General features: G+C 55.8%; 2 protein-coding genes across 2 annotated transcripts; one reads left to right on the top strand and one right to left on the bottom strand.

Annotated features, from left to right (window-relative positions):
• Nucleotides 1–2,439: 2,439 nt before the first annotated feature.
• Nucleotides 2,440–7,269, bottom strand: CRABP1 (cellular retinoic acid binding protein 1). Its single transcript, XM_004617626.2, has 4 exons — nt 7,078–7,269; nt 6,696–6,874; nt 4,058–4,171; nt 2,440–2,680 (listed from the first exon to the last, which is right to left on the bottom strand). The coding sequence occupies exons 1-4, from the start codon at nt 7,145–7,147 to the stop codon at nt 2,630–2,632; spliced, it is 414 nt and encodes a 137-aa protein (XP_004617683.1). The 5' UTR covers nt 7,148–7,269; the 3' UTR covers nt 2,440–2,629.
• Nucleotides 7,270–13,570: 6,301 nt separating this feature from the next.
• LOC101552218 (proteasome subunit alpha type-3) lies at nt 13,571–14,481 on the top strand. Its single transcript, XM_012934752.2, has one exon. It carries the CDS (start codon nt 13,601–13,603, stop codon nt 14,366–14,368), a length of 768 nt encoding a protein of 255 aa, XP_012790206.1. The 5' UTR covers nt 13,571–13,600; the 3' UTR covers nt 14,369–14,481.
• Nucleotides 14,482–16,830: the final 2,349 nt, after the last annotated feature.

Below are 16,830 nucleotides of genomic sequence, written 5' to 3'. Positions count from 1 at the left end.
TGGCCACTTACAAGGCAAGTGCCCTCCCGCTGTACTATAGCTCCAGTCCTCAAATCCCATTTCTTGACATAAAAATTATTCCCAGTGGCCACTGTGGGGTAACCTGCGACCCCCAGCATTGAGGGAGTCTATAAGAATACTACATCTGACCCAGGTTCAATCCTTGGCACCCCATATGGCCCCCAAGTCCCACCAGGAGGGATCCCTGAGCTCAGAGCCAGGAGTCAGTTCTGAGAAGAGTCAGGTATGACCTAAAACAAAGGACCCCACATTCTCACAGTGAGATAGTGACCAGTTGTGGGAAGGGCCCATGAAGGTAAGCTGTTTGGGGTGTAGCCTGAGTATTTGGGGAAAGGGGAGGTCCTCTCAGCCGGGTTCTGAGGTTCAGTTACAGTTCCAACTTTCCTATCATCAGTTTTTACTTTTGGGGACAGATTGCCCAGAAAAGAAGTTACAGGACAAGAGGGGAAGAAACTGAGAAAGGAAAAGATTCCCGCTTTTGTTTAAAATCTATGGGGGGGGGGGGGCTGGAGTGGTAGCACAGCGAGTAAGGCGTTTGCCTTGCACGCTGGGTTCAATTCCCAGCACCCCATATGGTGCCCCGGGCACCGCCGGGAGTAATTCCTGAATGCAGAACCAGGAGTAACCCCTGTGCATCACTGGGTGTGACCCAAAAAGCAAAAAACAAGCAAACAAAAAAAAAATCAGCGGGTAGGGCGTTTGCCTTGCACACGACCGACCCAGGTTCGAATCCCAGCATCCCATATGATCCCCTGAGCACTGCCAGGGGTGATTCCTGAGTGCAGAGCCAGGAGTAACCCCTGTGCATCGCCGGGTGTGACCCAAAAAAAGCAAAATAAAAAAATAAAATAAAATAAAATCTATGATTTTTCTCCTGGAACATTCCATTTATAAAATATAATAATCTCTCTCTCTCTCTCTCTCTTTCTCTCTCTCTCTCTCTCCCTCTTTCACTCTCCGTTTGATTTTGATTAATCTAGTCCTTATTTTTATGTCTATAATCAAAAGAGCTAACCATTATGGAAAGAATTGCTGGGACTGAAGCCAGCACACACCAAAGGCTCAGTGCTTTGAAAATCCAAACCAAGAAAGCTCTGGCTGGGTCTGGAGTTTCCATATCCTGAGCAGGGACTCAGAGAAGCGGCTGATTGCTCGTGTGGAACGGGGAAAGGACAAAAGGGTCTGGAGCCTCTCATTCCGCAGATGACAAGCATGTCACAGTGATGACGGCCATCCCCCCCACAAACTCCACAGCCCACCTGAGAGGCCCCTGCCCCAACAGCCCTTTCATTGCTCACGACGCAGTGACTGCAACAACTTGAAATACTTGACATGTGCGTCAAACCACACATCCACAGTGATGTTGAAAGCAAAAGGAGAAGCCACAGAAAGGGCGTGGTCTCTGCAGGGTGCCAGGATCCCATTTACCACTTGGGATCTGGAGGGGGCTCAAAGCCATGATCCCCCCGGGGCTGGAGAGATAGCACAGCGGGTAGGGCGTTTGCCTTGCACGTGGCCGACCCGGGTTCAAATTCCAGCATCCCATATGGTCCCCTGAGCACGGCCAGGGGTAATTCCTGAGTGCAGAGCCAGGAGTAACCCCTGTGCATGGCCAGGTGTGACCCAAAAAGCAAAAAAAAAAAAAAAAAAAAAGCCATGATTCCCCGTTTTGCATGCCAGGGTCCAGGGTTTGATCCCCGCAGGCATGGTTTCCTGAGTACCATAGTGTGACCCACAGCTCACCCAAAAATAATCAGATGTTTATTCTGCCTCCTATACGATCAGCGACTCAGAACAACCACATGAAATGAGGGTAGACTTTTTATTTATTTATTTATTTTTTTTTTGGAGGGAGGGCACACCCAATGGTGCTCAGGGCTTCCTCAGGCTCTGCATTCAGGAATCACTCCCGGCAGGGCTCACGAAACCCTATGGGATGACAGGGATCGAACCCAGGCTGACTGTGTATAAGGCAAGTGCACTACCCACTGTACTATCTCTCTGGCCCTGAAAACATCTTTTTTTAATGGAGATTGTCCAGCTTATAGTGAAAGAGTAATAATTGATGGTCTGGATTCCTCTGGAGGAGCCAGCTCAGACCCTGAGGATATAACAGACCACAGACTGAGGCTGATAACACCACACGACCACAGACCACAGACCACCACACAGACTAGGACACAGACCACAGACCACGGACCAGGACAAGGACCAGACTATGACACAGACCACAGACCACCACACAAACTACAGACTGCCACACAGGCCACACACCATGACAGAGACCACAGACCATGACATAGACCATGACACAGACCACAGACCACCACACAGACCCCACACTGCCACGCAGACCACAAAGCTCAGCGCTGGGGTGGAGACACAGCAGCCCACAGTGAGAGTCCAAGGAAAGGAAACTGTGTGACTTGTCCACCCAGTTTATTGATTCATGAGACTGTGCAGACGTCAGACTATGGCAAAGAGAGGCACACGGCCTGGGGGAGATACACTGGGGGGGGGGGGAACTGGCATGGGCACTACAGGGAGGGCAGACCCAGGTTACCCCTCAGAGAACATGCACCCACCCAGCAGGGTTTCGTGTGTCGCCTCATTCCCGGACATAGATCCTGGTGCAAACAACATCATCAGCACCGAACGTCTGCAGAGGAGAAAGAAAGAAGCTGGTCAGTGCAGGAGGGCACAGGGCTGGGGAGGGTGCAAAGAAAACACCTGGTGGGGGAGGGGCAGGCTTAGTTAACACAAACCCTTCAACGATGGGGCCAGAGCGATGGTACAGCAGAAGGAGTTCATCATGCATGTGGCCCATCTGGGCTCGATCCCCAGCACTACATATGGTCCCCAGAGCATGCTAGGAGTGAGCCCTGAGCACCGATGGGTTAACCTCAATCCCAAATAAACAAAAAACCCTTCAAAGAAAACCCTTGCTTCAAACCCCACCAGCCCAGCGTGAAGGTGCCCCTCAAGGTTTGCTGTCTGTCTAAGCAGTGGGGAGGGTATGAGTGGAGCTGAAAGGGGGATGTAGACGAGGCCCCTGGACCCCCACAGGTGCCCAGCATCCCCTCCCTCACTGCACACAGTGCCAGTCTCTGGAACCCAAATTACAGCTCTGCGAACTCTGGAACGACTGAGAACCTCGGCCTGCTCCCAGAACCATGCTCTGCTCATCACTCAAAGCCACTGCAGGGACCAGTTTGTAGCTGAGACCCCCAGTTCACAGCAGTTGGGCAGAGGGTCTTCCCTCTCATGCCTTGCATGTCCTCCCCTTCCCTCTGGGTGACACTAAGAAACAGGGTACAGTCACTGAAGGTGGAGCCCACGTGGAACCAGAGGGACAAAGCCCATGGAGCTGCAAGGGGGTCATGTGAGCAGGGAAGGGGTCCCGTCCCCTCACCCCGAACTGAGGAAAGGGGAGGGGGGTGGGCACACCGCACAGGTCCCTCGCACCTCCTGGGCATCCATGCTGCTGGGTCAGAGATGTCAAAAATGTCTCCTCAAAGCACCCCCACCCCTTCAGGCTGATGCCTGGATACTGCCCAGCACAGCTCTGCTGCCCTGCCCCACTCCATAGGCTGCTGGACTCTCAACGTCCAGTGTAAAAGTGCTCAAGGGCTCCCGGCATGGACACCCTGACCTTCCCCAGAGAGCCCAAGGGGCATGAAAAGGGAAAGCATATTCCCTCTGCAGCCAGGCCCCCCCACTGGCCTGGCCTGGGAACCCAGTGAATGCCCCGGGTCCCTGTGACCGTGTGTCTGCACGAGCCTTTCCTCTCTGGCTCCCATTCACGTGGTAACCCCACAACCTGATGGGGCAGAGTAATGGGGCTGTGTGGACACTGGGGACTGGAGGTGGGTGAACACTCTAGGGGATCGGATATTGGAGTGGGTAAGTTTCTGCAGGCAGTCCTGGGTGGGACCCAGGGAGCAGGGAAGCCGGGGGTGTGGGTGGGGGGGCTAGCACAGAGGCACTGGGTGGGGGCGTCCCGGCTCCTGGGGAACTGCCCGGGGCAGGGCCTCACCAGGATGAGCTCATCGTTGGCCAGCTCCCGGGTCCAGTAGGTCTTGGGCCCCTCCCCTTCCAGGAGTGTCTGGGCACAGTGCAGCTTGTTCTCTTTCTCCCAAGTGGCCAAACTCTGCAGGCAGGAAAAGCAGCCGTGACATTAATGACGCTCCCGGCAGCAGAAGCAGACACAACAATGAGCCTCTGGAGCAATCGCTAAGCAGAGAAGTTGCCTCGGGGCACAGAGCCTTCAGGCTTCCCGTCCACAGCCCCACACACAGGGCTCTGTGTCCTGAGCCACAGGCACAGAGGAAGACCGAGGGACTGGCGAGATGGTGCAATGGGCAGAGTGCAGGCTTGGATTCAGGAGCCCCAGGCTTGATTCTCTGCACCACTCAGTCCCCCAGCACTGCCAGGACCAAACCCTGAGCACCACTGGATGGAACTTAAAAAAAAAAAAAAAAAAAGGATGGGACCAGAGTCATGGCACAGTGGGGAGGGAGCATGTCTTCTATGCATGGCCAACCTGGATTCAATCACTGCAGCCCTGGCCCATCAGGAGTGATCCCTGCATGCAGAGCCAGGAGTAACCCCCGAGCATCACATGCGCGGCCCCCCAGAAACAAAACCAAAAAAGGAGCTAGAACGGTTAATTTATGCTGAAGTATATTTTCCTTTCAAGCAGTTTGTTTGTACTTCATTTTTGTTTTATTTTTTAATTTTCTAAAAATGTGTTCATTTTTTTTTTGCTACACCCAGCAGTGCTCAGGGGTTACTTCTGGCTCTGCACTCAGGAATTACTTCTGGGGGTGCTCCAGGGACCATGTGGGCTGACAGGGACCAAATGCAAGCTGGCCATGCACAGGGCGAGCTATTGCTCTGGTCCTTGCTTGGATGGTAAAAACAGGAAGTACAGGATTTTAGTAGTTGAGAGCTGCATTTGAAACCACATCCTCGGCTCTGCTGCCTGCAGGACTCTTGGGGCAACACTTTATATTCCATCAAAGTGTATCTCTGCTCTAGGTGTAAAGCCCAATTCCTCTCCAGGCACCATCCCGCTAGGCAGCACCCAGATTTCTGCCTTTTGAGAGAGAGGAGGGGAGACCTTGGGGCCAGAGAGATACCCCAGCAGCTAGGAAGCTCGCCTGCCATGCAGTGACCCAGGTTCCATCCCCAGCACCTCCAAGAGTTCCCCAAGTCCCATCATGAGTGATCCCTGAGCACAGAGCAAGGAGTGAGCCCTGAGCATCGCCACACAAAACAGAGAAGGGGGGCTGGAGCAATAGCACGGCGGGTAGGGCATTTGTCTTGCATGTGGCCGACCAAGGTTTGATTCCCAGCATCCTATATGGTCTCCTGAGCACTGCCAGGAGTAATTACACTCAGGGGTAATTCCTGAGTGCAGAGCCAGGAGTAACCCCTGTGCATCGCCAGGTGTGACCCCCCCCCAAAAAAAAAAAAGAAAAAAAGAGGAGGGAAATTCTGGCTGGCTGTCTTCCCTGCCAAGGTGGAGGGCATCCCAAGCCACGCAAACTTGCAGCTTTTAACGGGAATTATGTCAGGTCCAAAGCGTGCCCCATGGCCCTTCCCACTGGCCCTTCCCGTGGCCCTTCCCGTGACCAGGCTTTCTTCCTTCCACAGGCTCCTGATTCTGGTTTCTGTTTCATTTTACTTAGTTCTGTTTGTGTCCACCCTTAGGTGTGTGTTTTGGGCTCCTTCTGGCCCCATGCTCAGGGTTCCGTGTGGTGCCCAATCGAACTGGGGTGTCCTGTGTGCGAAGCCTGGATTTAGCCCCCTGTGTCATTTTCCTGGCATCTGCTCCTGTTTTTCACAAACAGTTCTATGCTTTGGGGGCTCAGTTCTGGCCTGTCTAAGCCTGGACGTCAGGTCCGATGCAGCTGCGTGGGTGAGGCTGTGTCTCTGGGACCCAGTGCCTGTCTCACAAACCCCACCCAAGCCCCAACCAGGAACGGTCAGCACGAGGCTCTGGGATGTGACCACACTAGGGGAAGGGAGAGAGATGCTGGCCACTTCTTCAGCAAGTGCCAGCAGTGGTGTGCACTTTGCCACCTCTCCTGGAAATACAGAGGAGACAAGCCTTTCTTCTCTTCCACCAGAGCAACCAAAGGCAAGGGTGGGCATCCACACAGGGGCTGAGCCTGTCCTACAGGTGGAGAAGCGGCTCTGGCCCTGCACAATCCACCTCCCCAGCTGGTACCGCCCCTTGTCCGTCTGCCCTTCCTTTAAGGCGGGCGGGTTCAGATCGCTGAAACTGGACCCCAAGCTTTCCCAGGGGCCCCTGGCGGGTGAGGTGGCTGGGGGAGGGACGCGAACTGAACGCCGCAATCCATCCTGGCCTCTGCAGGGAACTCGGCCGGCTCACCTGCTCCAGGAGAAGCTCCGGCCGGGCTGGGAAAGCTCGGCGCGGCGCTCCTCGGAGCCCGGACACCTGCGTGGACAACCGGAGCGCGCGTGCAGGGAGCCTTGGAGACACGGGTCTCGGGAGGGGGGTCCGCTCGCGCGCGTGTGGGGGGGGCGCTTGGAGACGCGTGTCCCGGGGGTCATGCATGGGGAGCCTTGGAGACAGGGTCCCGGGGGTCGCGCATGGGGGATCTTGGAAACTCGGGTCCCCGGGCAGGCCCGGGCAGCGGCCTCACCCTGCACTTGCGCCCGTCCACGGTCTCCTCCTCGAAGCCTTCGCCGACCTTGAAGTTGATCTCGGTGGTGCGCACAGTAGTGGACGTCTTGATGTAGAACTGGTCCCCGTCCTGGCGGATCTCCACGTGTGGCTTGGACGCGGCCGCCACAGCCACTTTCCTCAGCATGGCGTTGACCCCTGAGAGCGGGGGTGGGGGGACAGGTGCGGGCTGAACTCTGCGGGCCTGGCAGTCCGGGGCCGCGTCCCCACCCCGCGCCACCACCGCACGCCGCTTCCCGAGGCCAGAACGGGTGGGCGGCAGGACCCGGGTGCAGACTGAGACCCCCACCCAGCCGGGCTCGCCCCCGAAGTCCACCTCCGCGCCATCCGAGCCGGCTTACCCAGCGCCTTGAGCAACTCGTCGAAATTCTCGCTGCTGCGCATTTTCCAGGTGCCGGCGAAGTTGGGCATCGTGGCGGCGGCGGCGGGCACCGGGCAACCCTCCCAGAGGCTCTGCAGACACTGAGGTCTGAGCCGCGGCGTCGGCGTCGCGGGGACAGCGCCCCCGACCCGGGCCGGCCCCGCCCCCAGCGCCTCCCACCCGCGCGGGGCCCCGCCCACCGCGCCCCCATCGCTCGCCTGCAGCAGGGGGTCGCTTCTGCACTCAGCCTCACCCTGTGCTCCTGTCAAGCGTGGGGCACTGAAGGAGCGGGTTGGCCAGGAGCGGGCAGCTGTTGAAACTGGGCCAAAAGGGCTTGGGAAGAGGCCCATTCCCAGTCTCTCCCCTGGGTGTCCCCCCACCCTACCCCCGGATTTCTACTCCACATCCACAGCCTCCAGGGTCGGGAGCAGGTCCATGCCTGGAGCCTGGGAGATCGTGGGTGTTGGACGTTCGGGGTTGGGGGTGAGAGCCCAAATTTTCCTTAAGTATCTTTCCACTTTGCTGCCGTCCACTATTTCCCAGCGCCTTTGCCCAGTGGCACCCTCTGCAGAAATCTCACCCATCCACATGTGACCGCCCTTTCTCTTGTGAAACTCCATCTCCTAACCAAATTGTTTTGCTTCGTTTCTGAACGCACAAGAGCATCACTTACTTCTGCTCTTGCTCAAGCATGAATCTTCCTGGAGCCCTCAGAAGAGGCGCTGGAGGAGGAAAATCAGTGGCAGAGAAAGTCGACTTCTCTTGCAAAAAGCAAGTCTTAGTGCAGGGGGCAGGCATTGCAGCCGAGGAAAAGGGCAGAGAGATGAGTATTTAGGAGTTTTTACTCTGGGCATTTTCATCATTTCCTCCATCGATTCTCTGGCGGAAGAGACCAGAGGATGGAGAAGGTGCCAGAAAGCGGCAGAGGACTCATGTGGGCAGGCAGAGTGGCAGGCAGTACAGATGGGGAGACTCATCCTGGCTACTTCCTGCTCAGCCCAGGTGGAGATAGGTGGCTTCTGGGCTGGACATAGAACATGAGAACATGAGGTGGACTCTGTCTGGGGCTTTCTAGCACATTCCTGGGTGCCGTGTGCCTGTATGTTACCCTACACACGTACTCATAGCCAGAAGCCCCTTTTCTCTGGGCTGGAGATGTTGCTGAGTCTCTGGTCAGAGGCCCGGGTCCCTGAGCAGGTCTGCCCACAGGGAGTGTGGTGGGCCAGCCTGGCAGTCAGGGTGACTGGGAAGACAAACCAAAGGAAGCCTGGGGGCATTTCAGAGCTCACGGGATGCCCCAATGTCTGGGGTCTCTGGCTGTCCTGGGGCAGCGGGCAGAACTGAGCAACCTCTGACCTATGGTCTTTTGGCTGGAGGAAGTAGCAACATGAGGCTGGGCTGTCTGGAGCCCAGAAGCTCTAGGTCAGAGCAGGTGGGAAAAAAGCAGTGCTCGGTGGGGGGTAGGGCGGGCTGGAAGATGCCTCTGCTGGGACCAGGGAGCCCAGCATCAGGCCGGCAGGATGCAGTAGCTTATGGGGGTCGCTCCCAGCATGTCGACTCCTGCTGGGGGCACCCAGCACCCAGCACTCAGCCCTCTCTCCGTCCAGGGCCTGCTGGCTCTGACGGCCTCAGTGGCCCAGATGCTGCTCTCTGCCAGGAGCATTTCTGCGGGCCAGTCAGAAGCCACAGGCTGGCCCAGCTCCCCGTAGGCAGACTAGTATTCCATCTGGAAGAACAGGGTCAGAGTTTAGTCCCTGCAAGCTAGGGGCTCAGAGAGGGTCCCAGTGGGGACTTCGGGATGGGACCGCTCTGTGGAGCGGGGACTGGGGCCCAGGCAGCACAGTCTGGGAGGCAGAACAGGACAAAGGAGAGAGGAGCTTAATTATTGGTGGGAGATTCTCGCAGTCAGAGGCCAGCCACAGCAGGCAGGAGGGGCCTGGGGTTCCCGGGGTCCCACAGCTGACAAGTTCCTGGGGCCTGGCCCCTGTGCTGGGCACTGAGCGCAGCCTCTCTCCTTGCTACGGGAGGGGCACCCACTTACAGGAACTGAAACTGTGGATTGAAACAGGGAGGTGACGGGCTGGAGGACAGGACAGCAGAGAGGGTGCAGGCAACTAACCCGGGTTTGATCCCTGGCACCCCATGTGGTCCCCAGAACCCACAGGGATTGATGTCTGGGTGCAGAGCCAGGAGTCAACCCTCATCACCACCAAGTGTGGCCAACCCTCCCTCCCCACCAAAAAAAAATTTAAAAAACCTAGGGAGGTGATGGACCAGAGCCACAGCACAGCAGGGAGTGTGCTGGCTTTGCATGTAGCTGATCCAGGTTCAATTCCTTGCACCCCATAGGGTCTCCCTGAGTACAGTCAGGAAAAAGTCTTGAGGACAGCTGGGTGTGGACCAAACAAACCAGGGCAGTGGACAAGGCAGGCTGGCCTGGGGTCTGTGACTTTCCAGCCCACTGGCTATTTTACTGTACAGATGGGAGCTGGAAGCCTGGAGGGTGTGTCCAGCCCAAGGGCCTCCATGCACCTCCTCAAGTTGACTGCCCAGGGAGGTGGCTTGGGGGACAAGCCCTGGTTCGAAGATTTGTGGGCACACTGGAATCACCTGGGACCCTCCTCGGAGAGGCAGTGGGGTGATTGCAGGGAGTGGCTGGTGACAGGTATTAGTTCATACTCGTCTGTGCATGTGTGTGCAGGTATATGTGTATGTGTGTGTGCAAGTCAGTATGTGTATATGTGCCCACTGCTCTGGAGTGTTCTCTGAGTGTGCATGTGTGCATGTGTATGCGAGCATGTATGTGTGTGTGCACATGTGTGTGTGCCTGCTGCCCTGGGGTGTTCTCTGAGTGTGTCTGTGCATGTGTGTTTATGTGTGTGAGTATGTGTGTGTGAGAGAGCATGTGTATGTGTATGTGTATGTGTGTGTGTGCACATGTGTGCCTTCCTCTTTGGGGTGTTCTCTGAGTGTGTATGTGTGTGTATGTGTGTGTGCACATGTGTGCCTTCCTCTCTGGGGTGTTCTCTGAGTTTGTGTGTGTGTGTGTGTGTGTGCTATGTCTGCAGGAGTCTGTGTCCTGTGGTCGCCCTATCTGCTCCCATCTACCTGCCATGGCTCCTGCCAGGCCCCTCTGGGGCTCAGCTGCCTTCTCTCCATCTCCAGCTTCTATGGAAACTCTTTCACAGTCCAATGTTCCAGCATGTATCAGCCCCATTCTCGCTATCCCTGACCATTCCCTGCCCAGCCATCATCCACTCCTGTATGTCCTGGCCCCAGCTGATGCTCTGCTTCACATTGGCCCTCAGACACGACACTGGTGTCTCCTCAACCCACAGCTACCCCTGGATCCCTTCGTGCCTCCCCACAATGCACAAAGTCTCAGCTCCCACCAGCTCATCTCTCCCCAGGCAGGGACTTTTCAGAGCTGGTGGTGGGAAGAAGAGGGGTGCCTGCTTGTGCGGGGGCCCAAGGTGCCAGGTGCACTGTTGCAAGGTGAGCGCCTGTTTACAGCTGCCCATGGTGGGCTTTGCCGTCCCCACTGCTGGTGACCTGCCTTGCAATGCAGCCTCTGTAAAGGCCCCCTCAGCGCACGCTGGAAAGAGATCTGATCGATTTGGGAGTCTCAGGCTGCCAGGCAGGGAACAGCGCTGATTTATCAGGAAATACCAAGCCCCCTTTCAGCACAAAAGGAAGGAGAAGGGATTAATGGCAACAGCCGTGCACCGGGAGCCCTCACTGCCGGGCAGTTCCCTCAGCCACGGCCATCCACCTGCTGCCCAGAGGTGGCCACAGGGCCATCAGCTGCCTCTCATCGATCGCCCAACTCGGGGTGCCAAATGGTGTTTTGAAAGTCCATCAAAGAAGCAGCACCATGAGCCTGATCGATTGCAGAGCTGCGGTGGCACAAAGCTGGGTCAGGGGCCAAGTCATCACTGTCAGGATGAATGGCGGCCCTGAGACAAAGCTGTGCTGGGCTGAGACCCCCGCTCCCCGCGGCCTTCTAGGCCCAGACCGACACATGGGGGGCGGCAGAAGCCCCTGGGCTCTGCAGCAGGCCAGCTGCCCAACTTCCCAGGTGGCCGGGGACGGATCTCTCTCTCTCCTCAGTGAGCAGCTGGAGAAATCCTGGTCCCCCCACCCCCACCACAGGCACCTGGGTCCCCTGTCGCCCCTGGTGGGGCTGTCAGACCAAATGGCTTCTCTCTGATCAGCCTCCTCAGGGCCTGAGGGTGGGTGCGGCCTCCTATAACCCCCTGACAAGCTGGGGGCCTCCTCCTGCTCCCGCCAGGGCTCTGAGTGATGAAGAGGCTTTTCCCGGCTCAGAATGGTGATTGCATCCATGAGGGCGACGCGGAAATCCATCATGATAATAAGACGTGCCGCAGGGCTGCAGAGGGCAGCTTCCTGCCGGCTGCAATCATTCTCAGGGCCACGGGGCTTGAATCTGTAATCAGCATCCCTCTCCAGAGCGCAGGAGTGCTGAGAAACGTGATTCATGGGTCCCGCTGTTCCTTCAGCGCCTGGGCTCTCTGCCACCGCCCCCTGTTTCCCAAAGCTGTTACCCTCCCCTGCCTGGTGCCCATGCAGGACTCAGCATTGCTCTGGGTGGGTCTGGGCAGAGCCCACCACCCCCAGCACAGGCCCAAGGGGGTCAGAGGCCACAGGTCAGTGGTGGAGGGCACCTGCCTGCCCCAACGGGGTTTTTGGGCGCAGGCTGAGCTCTGATAGGGTGCTTGTCTTACACAAGACTGACCTGGGTCTGATCCCATATGCACCGCCAGGAGTGATTCCTGAGTGCAGAGTCAGGAGTAAGCCCTGAGCATCACCAGGTGTGGCACCCCCAAAAACAAATAAAAAAGGAGAGGTAGGACCATGCCTCACGTCCCCGAGGAGCGCAGAGTGATGAGTCTAGCTGTGGCCGGCAGAAAGTCGGGCTGGCTTCAGGTGCCCTGGTGTGGGGTCACCCCTTTCCCTCTCTGCTGTGCTGCTCAGTCCTGACTTAGGTACCTGCTCCTCGTCTTGGGTCATGCAGGAGGTATTCATCACACGTCACTTACTGGGAGAGGGTTCTCTTCACAAGTTCAGCACCTGGGATCCTGTCCTGGAATCCTGTCCTGGATCCTGTCCTAGATCCTGCCCTGGATCCTGTCCTAGGATCCTGCCTTGGGATCCTGTCCTAGGACCCTGCCCTGGATCCTAACCCAGGATCCTGCTCTGGGATCCTGTCTTGGGATCCCTAAACTGGATCCTGCCCTGGATCCTGACCTAGACCTTCTGCTCTGACTATGGAGTGACTGTGGCCTGGTTTTCTCCACCCTGAACTCCCCACTGGTCTGAGGGCTCTGTCAAAGTGGACTTAACACAACACACAAACCCTCATGTCTGCATAAGTGACCAAGGTCCTGACTCAGGCCCCCCAGCCCCCTCTCAGCTAGCGTGTTTCTCTCTGCAGAGGCGGGCATACACGCTTTCTCCCTCACCCCCAGCCCCAGGTCTGGCCCAGGTCCCTGACATCCCGCAGACACCAGGCTTTGTGTGTGTGTTTGTGTGTGCACAGGTGCATGATTGCATGCATGCCAACAGGGGCAAATGCACACACATGCATGAAGGATGTACACACAAGAGCACATTTCATGCACAGCATACATTCACATGTGAGGACACACTGTGTGTGTGTGCTCATGGGCACACATGCATGTGCAGCAGGCTTCATTCATCTCTGTCTTCCCCACGGAAGACAAAGGCCCAATGTGGTGCAGACGGGCCTGCCCTTCGTCATCCCTCACAATCAGCACATAATGAGCCTCCAATGAGTCCCCTGTGGTCACATGCTGGCCAGGGGGTGGCCAGGCAATGGGGCATGAATATAGGGACCAGATGACAAAGCAAGCATCCTGGGGTGGGGGGAAGGGGGGCGGCATGACTGCAGCCCTGTGGCAAATGCCATAACTCATTTCTGACGTGGACACATTACTCCTTTCAAATGCTGCTTGCCCCTGGACACCAAGCTGCCAAACTAATCGACAGGCATCTGCTGAGGCAGCGCCTGCAGAGCGGAAGCTCCGACCCAGCAGGCCAGCCAGGGCGCCCTCATCTGTGAGGACAGAATGAACCCCTGCCGGGCCAGTGCTCGGTTCCCTGGGACCACAGCAGAGGATCCATGAATGTGTGATTAAGCCACAGAGCCCAGGAGAAAGATGTCAGAGTTCATGCAGAGCACAGTAGAGGTTGGAAATAAGGTTCGAGTCCACGCCTCCTATCTCAGTAGTGAACAAACCCCAGCACCTGGGCCCCCTCCAGCCTGCACAGAGCCACACAAGCACTGGGCCTTCGCTGAGCCTGCTGAGTCCACCCCAGGCATGATCACAGGGCTCAGAGCTAGAGACAGATGTGGCACTACTGGCCAGTAGCTCCCGAAGGTGTTCAGTCCCCCATGCCTTCTCTTTAAAACTCTTCCCATTTCACTTGAAGCTCTCCCGGGTCTCGGTGGGTTTGGCACGATGAGTTCCATCGGCACCGGGTATGACTTGTCAGCTTCTACATTCTCCCCTGATGGAAGAGTTTTTCAAGTTGAATATGCCATGAAAGCTGTAGAAAATAGTAGTACAGCTATTGGAATCAGATGTAAAGATGGAGTTGTTTTTGGGGTTGAAAAATTAGTCCTTTCTAAACTTTATGAAGAAGGTTCTAATAAACGACTTTTTAATGTTGATCGACATGTTGGAATGGCAGTAGCAGGTTTGTTGGCAGATGCGCGTTCTTTAGCAGACATTGCGAGAGAAGAAGCCTCCAACTTTAGATCTAACTTTGGCTATAACATTCCACTAAAACATCTTGCAGATAGAGTCGCCATGTATGTACATGCATATACACTCTATAGTGCTGTTCGACCATTTGGCTGCAGTTTCATGCTCGGTTCTTATAGTGTGAATGACGGTGCACAACTTTATATGATTGACCCATCAGGTGTTTCATATGGTTATTGGGGCTGTGCCATTGGCAAAGCCAGGCAAGCTGCAAAGACTGAAATAGAAAAGCTCCAGATGAAAGAAATGACCTGTCGGGATGTTGTTAAAGAAGTTGCAAAAATAATTTATATAGTACATGATGAAGTTAAGGATAAAGCTTTTGAATTAGAACTCAGCTGGGTTGGTGAATTAACTAAAGGAAGACATGAGATTGTCCCTAAAGATATAAGGGAAGAAGCAGAAAAATATGCTAAGGAATCTTTGAAAGAAGAAGATGAATCAGATGATGATAATATGTAACACTTCAAGGCCTTTTAAATTTCTAGCAACAAACTGATGTAATTATATTTAGCCCTGTGGATTATTACCTCCCCATTATCCAATTTTCATTAAATTTTTGTCTTGTAAAAAAAAATAAATAAAATAAAACTCTTCCCATTTCAGCAAAATGAAAGATTCTACATAAGCACTAACCACGCAGTCCTGCAGAACTCCTGTGAGGGGCCCCTTTGGGGAGCCAAATACTTTTGATCCCAAAAATCCTAGAGGAAAAAGTGGGTTCAAAGAGCCAAAGTTGCTTCCTTCAAAAGTGGCTGAGGAGCTACAGCGATAGCCCAGTGGGGAGGGCACTTGTCTTGTACAGAACAGACCTAGATTTAATCCTGACACCCCATATGTTTCCCCGACAACCAACAGGAGTGATTCCTGAGTGTAGAGCCAAAAGTAACCCCTGCGCATCACCGCACCTGTCCCCAAAACCAGTAACTAAAAAATCAAACACAAAGGTTTCCCAGACTTAGAGGCTAGAGACACAGAACAGTAGGGATGGAGCTTGCATTGCATTCATCCGATGTGAGTTCAATCCCCGTCACCCCAAATGGTCTCTCAAGCCTGCCAGGAGTGATCTCTGAGCACAGAGACAGAAGTCAGCCTGCGTTCCATTAGGGGTCCCAGAGTCAAGGGCCTGGACTGACAGATGCTAGAGCTCAGGTTCAGAGATGGCTCAGGCAGGGGCAGGTGGGAACTGGGCAGCGCGGGAAGAAGGCCCAGCTTCTTCCCCAGACAACCAAGTGACAACCAAGACAGCACCAAGGACAGTCACGATGAGTCCATCCCTGACCCAGCTGCTCCCCCAGGCCACCGAGTCTGTGCGGCCATGTGCTCAGGCTTTTCCACTCTTTCTCTGACGCAAGAGACAAACTCAGTACTTTCTCTGGGAACCTCAGCTCCCTGCTGGGGGGTATGGGAGTGGCCCTCCTCCCTGAGAAGGGCAGATGGTGGAAGATCCTCTGTGAGGCTGTTTCAACTGAACCTGGCTCCCCACATCACTTCAGAAATGTTTTCAAGGGCTGGAGTGCTAGTACAGTGGAGAGGGCATTTTCCTTCCATGCGGCTGACCAGGGTTTGATCCCCAGCATCCCATATGGTCCCCTGAGCACTGCCAGGAGTGACTGCTGAGTACAGAGCCAGGAGTAACCCCTGAGCATCACATCGCCAGATGTGACCCCCCCATAAAAATGTTACAATGAGGGCTCCTGGGGCGAACCCCAGATTGCTGACTTGGGGTAAACATCTGCAGAAGATGCTAAAACTACACCGGGGAGAGATCTGCAGCCACAGGAAAGTAGGAGCAGTAAGTTCTCTTACTGAGGCCCCCGTCGTCAGGAGAGGCAGCCCTCTTGCACCCCACCCTGGGCAGCCTGCTCTCGTCATTGAGCACTTGCTGCCCCTGATACATATAGAGGGCCGTCCTTCCCAGCATCTTCCAGCCCAGACCTGCAGGAGACCGGATCCCAGTGTGGTCACAGCCCCCAACACAGGGCCAGCTGGACTTAAGACCCCATATGACTGGGTGCCCCAGTTAAAGGTACAGCTGCTCCTGACTCCATTGCTGTTGGGTACTGTCCACTCCCAGGAGCTGTGCCAGGCCACACTGCCAGGTTTACCAAGCACCCTGCTATGACTTCTGTGCTCGGGCCACCAAGGAAGTTGGGCTATGTTGACTGCCCCCAGAACACCGGTCTCTGCGAGGTGAGCTCTGGAGTCCTGACAGAGACAGTCTGTGCATTCTGTGGGGTCTGGCCCATTGCAGGTTTTCCCTATCCTGTCCAGGCCGAGAGGGTGGAGACTGCAGTGTGGCTAAGGCTGGGCCTGACAGCCACTCCCTGGGCAGTACCTGGCACAGAAAACAAAACCAAACAACTGAAACAGAGGCTGGGTCCAGGGAGACTCAGTTTCCTAGTTCCCACTACCCCTCCCAGGCCACACTGATTGCCCTGGGTCCTCGCTGCTAACATCTGGGAATAACAGGTATGAACCCTCAGCTCATATTCCTGAGCCCCCAAAGACTGTGGGGTCCCATCTGCCTGACTTGGGCTTTGTGGGACCCCTGCACCTGCCCTGGGCGTGCTGCCCCTTGCATCTGACCCAGAGCAGTGTCAGATTCGCATGGCCCTTTCCCGCCTGGCAGCCAAGTCTGTACTTGGAACTATGCCAGGCACTTGCGACATTCCAGAGGCACTTAGCATGCTAGTGCCCCTGGGTAGATGGCCAGCCACGCCCCCTTCTCGGTTTCCAGGTGTCTAGGAAGGAGTGAGGGGCTGCTTTAGAGCCCTGGTCCAAGTCCTCAGCAGGTGGTGACTGCCACCCTCTGGCCATCAGAGGGAAAGCTGGCGGTGCAGGGAAGGAGGGGCTGCAGGACCCTTGTGCTCCCAGAGTGACTGCCCTCCTTCGTGGCCTTCCTTCCTCTCCCACCAACCCTA

This window comes from Sorex araneus, chromosome 6, assembly GCF_027595985.1.
Source record: "Sorex araneus isolate mSorAra2 chromosome 6, mSorAra2.pri, whole genome shotgun sequence".
In the NCBI taxonomy this organism is placed as follows: Eukaryota; Metazoa; Chordata; class Mammalia; order Eulipotyphla; family Soricidae; genus Sorex; species Sorex araneus.
Note: the sequence above shows the minus strand (reverse complement) of the source record. Positions and strands in the feature narration are given on the sequence as shown.

Coding starts and splice junctions, on each gene's coding strand:
- CRABP1 (XM_004617626.2), bottom strand. CDS start 7,147: ATGCCCAACTTCGCCGGCACCTGGAAAATGCGCAGCAGCGAGAATTTC. Junction 6,875..7,077: donor CGAGTTGCTCAAGGCGCTGG/GTAAGCCGGCTC, acceptor CCCCGCTCTCAG/GGGTCAACGCCATGCTGAGG. Junction 4,172..6,695: donor TGGACGGGCGCAAGTGCAGG/GTGAGGCCGCTG, acceptor TCCTGCCTGCAG/AGTTTGGCCACTTGGGAGAA.
- LOC101552218 (XM_012934752.2), top strand. CDS start 13,601: ATGAGTTCCATCGGCACCGGGTATGACTTGTCAGCTTCTACATTCTCC.